Source organism: Astatotilapia calliptera, chromosome 7 (assembly GCF_964374335.1).
Source record: "Astatotilapia calliptera chromosome 7, fAstCal68.1, whole genome shotgun sequence".
NCBI lineage: Eukaryota > Metazoa > Chordata > Actinopteri > Cichliformes > Cichlidae > Astatotilapia > Astatotilapia calliptera.
Window position 1 is genome coordinate 36,626,861 of NC_137428.1, and position 12,586 is coordinate 36,639,446.

A 12,586-nucleotide genomic window follows, 5' to 3' on the forward strand; every position below is an offset into this window, starting at 1 on the left:
ACAGTTTGACATCCCTGATCTAGAGAATACAGAACATAAACATAACATATTCTATTCTAGTACAAGACCATTTAACACATGCCCAATCTTCTAAAATCAATGTAAATGAGAACTAGATTCATAAACAGACACATCATAACCTCACATTAATTTTATTTATTTATTTATTTTTACTGCTTTTCTTGCAGGAGTAGATCAAACTCGTGTTTCCATAAGTTATTTGCCCTTTATCTTTGATACAGCCACATGACAGACACTACTCAGGCTGATGACATCTCAGCCTATAGTTTCTTCATGTTTGATGCTAGCCCCACCCACCTATGCCATGTCACACCAATGAGGATGTGCAATTTTGATTATGCTGTTTCACAGATTTCACTTACCATTAATAATAAGAACAATAATAATTTTACCTCTTTAGGTGTGAAAACAAAGCTTATATACAGCACGTTTGCTGTATATAAGTATCGCAGTCATAGTTACTGCCCTTATGTTTGAAGTATATGCAAAAATATATTCATAATGGATATTGAAGAAGCCAACTGTGTCTTAATTTATCTTTGATTTAAGATAGAACTGCTGTGTTATGATACACAGTTACCAGTTTCTTTGAAGTGTTTCCTGCCATATAAAATGTGCTTTATTGTTTTATTACTTCATGCGGATAGCGAAGGGTTAACGTGTACCGAAGACGTATTGAAGGAGGAAAAAAAAATCCTCCTCAGCTGTGGCACCAATACCTAACGACCTGACCGGTCTCCGCTCGTTACCGTCAATTTGGGGAAATGGATTTAGCCTTGATAGGACAGGACGGGAGCCGTGCGGGCTCGTGGTTGTAGAAGGAGATCAGAAGACGCGTGGTGTGCGCGGCGAACCCCTCCGTGTCTTATTCTCAGCGCTCCTCTCCCCTCGGCCGGACTCAGGTCTGTGTGGCGTCGGCAGGCAAAAGCGGCCCTTCTGCTCTACTCATTCTTTGTGTGCGCATGTGTGGCTTGCGTGTGAACCGGCAAAATCAGAGAGCAAAGCAGGCCAGCGCGCGACAGGGAAGACGGGCAGTGTTGAGGTAGCCCAGCTAGCAGCCGCACGGTTTTTTTTTTTTTCGCACTGCCAGAGATGGTCACGTCCACACAGGGGATCCTTCTGCTGCCGATGCTAATATGTCTCCAACGCTTCGTTAACGTTCACGGTAAGTCCCGAGCCACCATTTCTTTTGTGTGTGCGTGTGTGTGCATTTGAAGTCACCGTACCGGCGAAACGCGCACCCTGTGCGGTGAGGTTAGCTAACCTTAAACGGAGCTGCACACCTGTCTTGGCTGCTCCTTGAAGAAAAGCCCGTGCTTGGCTGCACCTTGGGGCCACTCAACCCCTGCCGCTTCTAATCGAGGAAAGCTCTCAAACTGCGTCTTTCTTAAGGGGACAAAATGAGAAATACGTGCTTTAAATGAATCTGCATTATTTTAGCTCTATTAATTATTGGAAACTACAGGGAGGGGGGTGGCCCCGTTGGGTTCAACGCTGCTCGTTGATGCCCAATTAGCCCCACGGTCATTTAATTTAGCCCTGAAGACCCGCAGCCATTCAAATTGTAAACCCTTGTCGTCCTGATTTCTCCTTTACTTAGACTGTTGGGATTTTCTCCTGTCATCTCCACCCCCATCGAGCTTCGTAATTTATTTATTTATTCATAAAGTGGAAGCGGACTGGGGAAAGGGGGTGGGTAGGCTGAAAAGCGTGGACACAGTGCGTTAACACGGAGAGAAAAAGCCACAAATAAGGGTAGCAAGCAGCCCCGCAGTTTCGGGAAAGGAGTATCAGCAGTTGACGGATTTTTTTTTTTTTTTTTTTTTTTGGGGGGGGGCGCAAATTACGTACTGCAGGGGATCCCAGTGAAGGCCCAATTAAGAGCAAAGTGGCCAAGCTCGAGCCGTTAGCAGCTGGTGGTACTTGTAGAGCTGTGCGCACTGGGGTTGCAGCTGTTGGTGATTTTCATGATTGGTTGTGGAATGGAGAAAGCGCTCTGGTCTGCAGAGTAACAGAAAATGTCACGGAGTGTCTGTTACAAGTTCAGAGCATAGCAACAATCAAAAGTTAAAAAGTTGCAGGGCTTTTGTTTGTTTCGGGTTCAGAAATGGGCATGTGGAGGTGGACTAAGCACAACTGGGCTGCATACACTCAAATATATGAGCAACTTTTTTTGGGAGAAATATTTGTATGTCACACAAACCCCTCACTTAAATTCTGTGATGCACCTGCTAAGTTATATTTTTTTAAACATTGTATCATATGGATACTTTTACATATGTGGATACAGACAAGGGGCTAATTAGAATGAGCTTTTAACTGCATTTAATTACTTCAGAACCATAGTCATACATCGATCCCCTCTAATCTAAACTCTGTATCAATGTAAAGATTGAGGCGTAGATGTAGAGGGACCTCTAGAATTTATATATGGCTTTCCATAAATGGTAAACGCATCCATTTTTTGGCAACATCTGTGACTGAGAATATGAAGTGCTAAAACGTTGAGGAATTAAGCATATTGATTTTGGTCTCTATTGGTGGATTTCCCCCCTTTAATAACTGCTAGAGAAGGTGATTTATTTATTTTTCATTATATTTTTAATAACTCATCTATCAGGTGTCCCAACACAGGCTTTTGTAACAGATTGTCTGTTACAGGGCCTCACTTCATCTAATTAGAGCCACTGAACTTCATGCTGCTTGGAGCATTTTTAATGGAATTGGCTGCCAAATAACATGGCTTGTTGTGTGATTTTTTTTGGAGGTTTGTTAATGTTTAAGTAATATTCTAGCGTCATCAGTGTAGCATGGCAGCAGCTGTGATGAAGCCTCAAAATCCAGAACATAGCTTGTCTTTTTTCCCTTGATTAGGATGACTTCATAGTCTAATGGTTATCACATTTGCCTAACAAAATGGTAAATGGCCTGTATTTGTATAGCGCTTTACTTAGTCCCTAAGGACCCCAAAGCGCTTTACACTACATTCAGTCATTCGCCCCAGGGCACACACTGGTGCCCTGGGGCGCACTGACAGAGGCGAGGCTGCCGGACACTGGTGCCACCAGGCCCTCTGACCACCACCAGTAGGCAACAGGTGAAGTGTCTTGCCCAAGGACACAACGACTGACTGTCCGAGCCGGGGCTCAAACCGGCAACCTTCCGATTACAAGACAAATGGCCAACTCTTGAGCCACGAACAAAAGAAAGATTACCAACTTGATCTTGAGAGAAGACTGAAATCCTTTGGGATTGTTTTGGGAATAACGGAGCAGCTGAAAGTAGGTTATTATAAAAGTGCTTCAGTATTGCTAGAGTTTGTTTCATGCATCCATCTATATTGGTCTAAACTGAGGTGCATACATGACTCTGGACCTGGTCCAAATGTCGGTATATGAGAGTACTGTCAGTGATTAGTTTCTTTTCTGATAATTGTGCACTGTGGATAGCTTAGTTTTAGCACAATGTTGCAGCCAATACTGGAGATTTTCCTAAGCCTTGTCAACACATACTATCTGGTTACAAGTTTCTGGATGCTTTCAAAGTTTTCAGCAACTATGGCATTACTAGCAAAATGCTAAGTTTAGTCATTTACAAGCAAAGTTTAGGAATCTGGGCAGAACCCCTAAATGATTCATTTCCAAAGGCCTGAAACTTGTCTGAAACCTGCCCGAACCCCAAACTTTGTCCTAGTAATGTGGTAAGCTAATCAGAAGCACACACATAAGCTATTAACAGCTAATAAGAACATGACATAGTCAATCTCGCAATTAACATTTAAACATGTGGGGGATGTGAATATTGATGCTTTCATTGGCTTTTGAACTTGCCCCCCGCCCCCAACTTTTAACAGGTCTTTATGGCATCACATCATGTTCTTAAGCTATTTAAAGTGCTTTTATTTAAGGCTGTAAAGTCTCAAGTCCAGGAAAACAAGATGTTTGTCCTATATTTTTGCCTTCATGCCACTTGCTCAAAGATGGCATCTCTTTGTCCTCATGCAACTTGCATTAAGCTTCATCACTGTTGGATGACATCAGTTGTTTCCTAACCTCAAGGTCAGGTGTTGAACAATACCCGTTACCTTTACAGAATTGAGCAGCTGCAGTATCACGTGCAGTTTTTTTTAACATTGTACTCTAACTTGTGTCTATAGACATGTCTTACAAATTGAAAAATCTGTTAGTCCCTTAGGCCTGGCAGTATGCAGCACACTGGTAGAAACTCTGAACATGAAGTGAAATGCACGGATCAGTTACATCTTGAGTTTGCTCAACAGACCCAGATTCACCATTATGTATAATAAAAAGCATTAAATGCTGTGCTGTAGGGGTTATTGCACAGTTGAATCGATCAAACTAGTAATTTTGTGTGAAAATGGCTACATTGTAGTAAGAATTCAGTAATTTATAAATGTATCAGTCCCTTTAAGAAGCCTAAAAAACCCCATGTGTATCTTTTGATCAGTTTTATCCACTTATCTGAAGTAATGTTGTGGGAACATCAGGGTTTTCCAGACTTTCCTCCTGGAGATCCCTAAGGAGTTCCCAGGCCAATCGAGAGAGAGAGAGAATCCTTTCAGCAAGCTCTTTGAAATCGTGGATGCAGCACAATCACTGGTTAACCATTTGAGTGACAAGTAGTTAGGCAGTGGACTTACCCTCATAATTCTCCTTATTGGCTCTAATATTGACCAGAATTTAGAAAATAAACTTTGCTTTACTCTAAGACTGTGACTGGTGCTGGAGCTCATGACCTCAATGTCAGAGGTCAGAGGTCAGAGTAAGGTGAGGGCTTCCCCCCCATAGTCTTGTTTTTGTTGCTTTTAATTTTTATTTTTTGCAGTAAGAGCAGTTGTCCCCTGCTGACCATTAGTAGTGCAGCTTTTAGACACTACTTGGTTGGTTTATATTTTCTTTGGTTGGTGCTTGTTGAAGAAATTTTAGCATTTCCTTTTTGGCCCCAATTACTTATATATTTTTTTAATCTATTGTTTTTTTTTTTTTAAATGTGTGTTTAACATTAAAAGGAAAAAAATGGCAATATTTTCTGTGTTTCACACCCTCCACTGGTGACGGCCCCTCCCTGAGCCTGGTTCTGCTGGTGCTCTACCTGTTAAAGGGAGCTTCTCCTTCCATCAGTAGTTTGATGGTTGGGGTTCTCTCTCTATTGTAGAGATTTATAATAAGAAGGCTCCATAAAACAGTGGTTGTGAGCTGGCGATATGTAAATAAAATTAACCTGTGCACGAAATACTAAATTTAATCATGAAACAAGTTATTGAAAGAGATGCATTCCCTGAATTCCAGCCTGCTGTGGAAAAATGGCCTTTGGGGGGAAACTGGTGAATCAGAAGTGCTTATAATGCGCACACACTCCACACACAATACACCCACCAGCAGCACCACCACCACTGTCTCATTCTCAGCTTCTCACCAGGCCTGAACGAACACACAGACCGTGTGAGCCTATTTGAACAAGATGCCACGCAAATTAGGCAACAGCGAGATCAGCAGCGGCAACCCTGGCCTGATTAAAATGGATGTATTTTTTTTTTTTTCCCTCCATGGTTACTGTGATACCATGCTAGACCCAGATCCTCGGCTATAGAGGGGGGGGCGGCTATGTGGGGGTGCGCTTGATTCTTGAAGTGGGCGGGGAGGTGGACAGGAGGAGGAGAGCACTGCAAACGTTTCTGTTACTGGGGAAAACTGCATCACCATGACCTCAACTGTGAAAGCAGTTCTATAGCACACAATGAGCTGCTATTTTGGGCAGGAGATGGTTCATTACAGCTCCATGCCTGTTGAATCTGTGGTTTAAATTAGGAGAGTACTACTAGCTGACACAGTTGGGTTGTATTTCTCACAGTAGTAATGGAGAATATTCTGTAAATTAGTCTTAAAGTAGTGTAGTTTTGACAGTTTACTGAGACATTAAACAGTTCGTGCTCTGTGCCCAGTAATGCAGAACAGTGCTGGTTCACAATGCTTTCCACCTCGCAGTGATGGAGAGGGAGAAGTGCTCTAATTTCTCCAGGAATGCCGACTTGGATGGTGGCAGATGGCATCGCTACATTTCAGTTAACTGGTGTACACGATATTAAAAATCTAAATTGCTTAAGCATCTTTTACTGTGGGTGCCAATGAGAAAGGTGGCAACCAATATCTGTATTGCACAAAACATGAAACGATGTCAGTGCGACAGGTTAGAAAATCAATAAAATTATTTAAAAAATGTATTGTTTTTTTTGGCTTTTAAGTTTTGTTTTTATATATTTGAGGAGAGAGTGGCTGCGCCACAGAAAATTAGTGCAGTAGAGTTTGTGGCAGTGTGGCCGTGCACATCAGTCCTTTTCTTCAATTAAGAATACCACGACTGTTTTGTGACAATGAATAACAGAACACAGTAACCAGCAGCCTTTAAGTGCTGATTCAACAGGGTTCAGTTGTGCTAGACAGCAGCTGGTGAGCGTAGTCTTCCTTTTGCAGAGCAAAACCTTTTCAATTTGGCTCAAATTGTTTTATGCTGCAGTCTCTGAGCTCAGTGTCGTGTCACAGGAGCCATCTGGAGTTATGGATGGGCAACTATGTAGAAATCACACTTGTATTCCAGGTATCATCTGTTACTACACCAAAGTTTTGCTCGTGCTGCTTGTTCTGAAAAGTTGAACATTTTCAATCATGGTTGTTCAAATACTCCAGTGCTGCTACTAACCAAATATCCTGTGAATATTGTGGGAGTGAGGTGGATGCACACACTTAAAAGAGCATGCATCAACTGGAACTTAAAAAAGGCTATAAATCGATTTGGTGGAAAACTGCAGTCGAGCCAGTATTCTGGAAAATGACAGACCAATCTGAACCTGCTTCTGTGCTGCTCAAACCTCAAACAAAAGTAAACAGCAAATCAGAAATCGAGTTTTTATATACCAGATGGTTGAAAGTGAGACTAGCTGGACAGCAGCAATATTTAAATAATGACTACAATCAAAGAGGCCAGGTTTTTGTTTTATTTCTTGGACGTGTTGGGCTTCAAAAAAAAGCTGTATGCAGAGTCTGTAAAACATGGCCAAGTAATGTGATCTTTAGTCATGTTAAAATATTTAATGTAAAGGTGCAAACAAAGAATGACATTAAAGCAGAGCGACATTTCTCATGTCATTGTAAGCAGTAGTCCTCACTCTGTACAGTCTGGAGGGTTCAGGCTTCAACTCTCAGCTCAAAATTGAATCTGACACTGCAGGGAGAAGGAGCTCGTACAGGTTTGTATACTCGAGCTTACTACTGAGGTGTGTTGTTGCGATGTGTGGATCAAAGTGCAGTTTTCCAGACAGCAAGCCGATGGTTTTCTGTGTAGATATTGGAATAGTAACCCAGGAGGATACGCTCTTAAAGAAGCCAAAAACAGGAATATATTTACCATTCCCTGCAGCTTGGCTTTATGGTTACTTGTATGCGCCGCTGCACCCCATTTACTACACCTCATGTTTACACTAGCAAATGCTGCATATTTTTATATTTCTACTGTGCTTTGGGCTTCTGTTTTCTTTTTGGATTCACTTTAGAGTCCCACAGAAATTGGAGGTGTATCAGTGTTGCTGCTGGACCTTCTATGATTTCTCTGGTTTACATGGTGGCGCTTTGTTTTGGAGTTAACAGCTACTGTGTGCCAGAGGCTCTTTATGTGATCTCACTCTTTACCTCAGTCGGCATTAAATGTACATCAGCAGTGTGATGAGTCAGGACTTTTGTTCCTGTAACATGCAGATATGCAGTTATTTGTCCAAACCCCCCCCTTTTTTTTTCTTTTTTTTTTTCCCCCCCTTGAAATGAAACATGAACAACTGGGCTGAGTAGTATGAAGGTGAACACTGTAAAAGGATGGACACTTCAGGGGACCTAAACGGTGCGTGTTCAGTGTTAGAAACTTGGAGGCCAAGGGGACTAGTAGGCTTATTCTAAAGTCACTCACCATGTAAGGGTTGTGTTGAGGAGTGAGGGTCATTCTCAGGGTTATTAACTTAACTGGTTGAAGGACTGCAGAACTGTCATTTCATAATTCACAAATTGTTGCTGCTTGGGTCAGATTTTAGTGAAACTTGTGCACAATTTGGGTGAAAACCAATAGGGTGATCATTGTGCACAAGGTCAAGGCTACATTTGAATTGTGAATGAGCCTTATGGGTGACTAATATCAATGTTGTGGTTTTTATCTCGTTTCCTCATTCCTCCCCTCACCCCAACTGGTCACCCCCCTCCCTGTGCCTGGTTGTGCTTGAGGTTTCTTCCTGTTAAAGGCTTTTTCCCTTCCCAATGTTGCCAAAGCGGTTGCTTAAAGTATGTCATATTGTTGGGGGGTGGCATGGGAGATCAGTAACTTGCAAGTTGCTGGTTCGCGTTTCAGATACAAATACTGCTGTAATCATTGCCCTGAGAGTAGTTGCAGTTGCACAGAATTGATTAAACTGTGCCGAATATGTGTAATCACTCGCTGAAAATCAAGTCTTGTATGCAGCACAGTATCCTGACATTTTTTTTTCTTCTGAGAAAGTTGGAAGTTTGGCGAAATCATGAATAACTTTCTGCTTGTGTATTTTTATTTGCGTAGATGTGAATATGTTCAGAAGATGGGTCAGGAGTTGTTGAACCCAGTTAATGGATTCTGTTGCTCATTGAGCTGATGGCCAATGTCTCTGGCTTCATAACAGTTTAATTTATTAATTTTCTTCATAAAATATAAGGTCTTCCCAGAAACACTGCAGTGCTGAGGGATTAAGGAAAACACTAGGTGCTGGATAAGCCCCCCCCCTTTTTTTTAATTTATTTTTTTCTGTCATTGACACCTCAACACTTTTGCTTGGCAGTGCCTATTGAAGACTTCAGTGAATTCCCAGATCCAATGTGAATGTTAGTGAGGCTCTCGGAGTGCTTTATTTATTCAGCTTTGTCTGCTTGTTTTGGTCAGCTTACAAATGGGAAGTCTTTATGTAATTGCTTGACTCATTTAGCAGTTTCTCCTTTTTCAAGGAAATGTATTTGTCATGGTCGGACTTTATTTTCTCAAGTCATCAGAAAATAAAACATTCTGACAGGAGTCATGTTTTTGGATGGATCTTCTTGTAACTTTTTTAATACTAAGTCTAATCTTAGTCTCCTATCATTTCTAATCATCTTGCCCGTTATCAAGTCCATATGTCACTGTCAAGTCGAATGAAACTTGGGACAAATGTGGCCATGAGGATATATAAGGGAAGGTTCTAAAGAAGTTGTGCAAAGTCACAATAACATGTGGAGTCATTTAATCATTCCTTTTAAAAATAGCATTATTTTAATTATAAATTTCCTTCCGCTCTTACAGACATAAAATCTATTGCCTTTTTTTTTCAATTAGTTTAAAGGCATCAACCTGACTGATTTCCTTCAATTGGGCTCTTTTCATTGTCACTTTTGAGAAAGATACTTAATTCCCAGTCTTCTGCAGCAATAAAGCTTATAAAGGGCTGTTAATAAAATCGAAGCCTGCAATGGTAACAAGAGCCGTACTATATCAATGAGTGAAGTTATGGTGTAGCCTGTCAAGTTCAGTGGAAACATTTAAAATTTCAAAAATTGGAACAATGGCCTGTATAAATGTGGCTGCAGTCATAATTGACTCCTCTCAGTAATATGAAGTTTAGAGCTGTTGGATCTTATCCACTTCATTGTCGGTTTCCCACAGTGCCCTCCACCATTAACAGTTGCTATGAATAGTTTTGCATTAGATAAATATACTGTGGTTTTTTTTTTTTGTTTTTTTTTATAAATGTTTGCAGTTTAAAATAATTTGCCTTTACCACTGACCTTTTCTCTAAACATTTCCTCCTTTCTATGATTTCTGTCTTGGTTAATGATTTTTTTTTTGGTCTCTTTAGATTGATTTATATTTTTAATATGGTGAAATTACTTGCCGTTTTCCTGATGTAATGGAAAATGAATGAAATGAACTCTTTAAGTACAGGTGGTGTAGTCTTGGATGAATGGATGTCTGCAGGCGTGTATTTGCGTCCTGTGCGGTGAAGCTGCTGGACTCTGATCAACAGCATGCTCTGATGAAGCGTTCAAGTCTTTGCTTTGTTAGTGCAGCGCTGTGCTTGTGTTTAGCATCTCTGTAGATGGTTTGACAGGAGTAAATTTGACTTCGGGATAGAAAGCCTGTAGTCACACCCTTAATCTACAAGGCTGTGTTTGTAAAAATATGTGAAAAGGAGAGCTTTGATGATTAACTTGACCCTGTTGACTCATTAAGAATGTCCTTCCCAAGTGTTTTGTTTCTTACTTGGGTGTATTATTGATTTGGTTGGTGGTGTTTTTTTATTTATTTTTTTTAAGTAAGCTTAAATGTTTTTATCCCTGAAATAATCCTGCCACCTCCTGTGCTTTAGAATTTGTCAAAGCTCTGTAACTTCCAATATTTTCCCTGTAAAATCTTACATGGATACTTTAGCTGATGTATTAAGCTCTGAAAATGTTAGATTAAAAAAAAACAAACAACAATAATGCTATAATACATTCAACAAATGTACCAACTATAAGTGGGAAATGTCAGAAGTCAAATGCAGTCTTGCCAGGGTGTAAAGCTGGCTTGCGTCATGAGCCCCCTCCCCTGATGCCAGCAGTGACATATTAAAGTTGACAGATTTGCATTTTTAAAGTGTCTGGCCTCTTACAAAACATTTGAATATTAGTCGTTGGTGTTGGCAGCATGTCTTGAAACTGTGGCATGGTTTCATTGATGTAGATCTTGAATAAAGTGTTGCAGCTTCAGCTAAAGGCCCGAAGCTGTTCAGGTTCAAATCAGTGTGGGGTGTTTTTCCTCTCTGGAGGAGCTGCTGACCCACTTAAGTATCCTTCAGATGGCGTTTCAGTGTCTGAATGCAGTTTTTAGAGGCTCTTTCTGGCCTGACGGGGCTATAATTCTGGTGTGCATTCCTGCAGAGCTTTTGATGTTTTATACACATCTCAAGTTTTATCGGGGGGAAACTTTTTTTCATACATCTTTAAATTCATTGACCTCAGTGGCATACAGATTCAGTTGGAACCGTGACTTCCGCTGGGCTGCTTTTAATCATCATGTGCTCCAGTTATCCACCTGGTCAGGCAGACAGTCGACACTAAAGCAAGGTCAGACTGTGGTATTTTAAGACCTGGAGTAGCGCCTCCAGTACTCTGGTAATAGACTGCACTGCACAGTACTGTCTACAAATCGGTGCTTTGCTTATGTCTGTTTTACTTGTAAAGTGTCAAAATGAGCTTAAGGTTTTCATTTTAATGTCTCTATTTAAGAGGCTTTGATATCTCATTGCAGGCTGTGGGTAGGTGCATTACAGTGTATTGAAAGTGGGATTGTGTTGTCATTTAGGACACAAGCAGACTTTTAAAACTCATAATTGGAATCTGGTTTTTATGGAGAAGCCTAAGAATCATTCTTCTGGTTAAGCCATCATTTTATTTTTTCCCACCCCACTTATTTATTCCACCTTACTAAATTATAGTGATGTGGTAAACATGGTAATCTTGGCTGTTTAGGCTCCACTGAATGATCCTCATACTGTCATACACCAGAAAACTGCAATATTAGCTGCTTCTCAGAGTGCCACTGGGGATGGCAGCTGTCAGCTTCAGAGTCTGGTTAGGACAGTCCTCTGGGAGCGTAGAACTAGTCACCAGCTGTAGTCAAACATGGGGATGAAATGTTCTAAGGGGAAGCATCTGAATGACGTAAAGAACCGAACACAATAGCTACTTGGCTATAGGGCTAGATAAGAATGTCTTGGGGCTGGTTTGCAGCCATTATACTTTCAAGATAAGAGTGGGGGAACTGGTGGGTTTTGGAGCAGTCCAAGCACGTAAGAGCTTCCTATAGTTAAGGCACTGTGGGGAAATCCATGTTTTAACAAAATTTAACCCTACTTATGAAAAATATGAAACTTTTTTTTTTTTTTATTCTTGTGATTTTTTTTTCTTTTTATATATATTCCTCTTTTCACTAGCAAAGAGAACCTGTTTGTATAGTATTAAATCAGTTCTGCACGGCAGCATTATTTCAGATTTTTAAAGTTACTCGCTGCATATTTCTGGGTGATGGTTTGACCTTGAGACGATAGTTTGCACTGTTGCCTCACAGCAAGAACATCCTGAGTTCAGGCTGGGGTCTTTCTGTGTGAAGTGTGCATGTTCTCCCAGTGTTCACGTGGGTTCTCTCTGGGTACTCCAGCTTCCTCCCACAGTCCAAAGACATGCAGTTAATGGAGATTAGAGCAGGGCCAAAAATGTTTATCGCAATATAAATTTGAGAATTTGCGATAACGATATAACTGATGATATAATTGACACTAGACAAGATACTTTACAACTCCACAATTTTATTAGTGCAAAAAAAAACCAACCAAAACGTATTTTCACTTAAACAAGCAGCTGGGTTTTTTTTTTTTGTACATTAAAGTTATATAAAAATGTAACAGTACAAATTCCTTGCTAACAGTTTAACCAAAATGCATTTCCAGTGGAAATTGGCCAACATCCTC

The 12,586-nt window shown here is 40.7% G+C and overlaps 1 protein-coding gene across 1 annotated transcript in view; it reads left to right on the forward strand.

Moving 5' to 3' along the window:
• Nucleotides 1-709: 709 nt before the first annotated feature.
• Nucleotides 710-12,586, forward strand: part of vldlr (very low density lipoprotein receptor) — a 65,409-nt gene continuing 53,532 nt past the window's right edge. Inside the window, exon 1 of the mRNA XM_026174470.2 lies at nt 710-1,186. Coding sequence (XP_026030255.1) covers nt 1,114-1,186 — 73 coding nt within the window. The 5' untranslated portion in view covers nt 710-1,113. The remainder of the gene's footprint in view (nt 1,187-12,586) is intronic.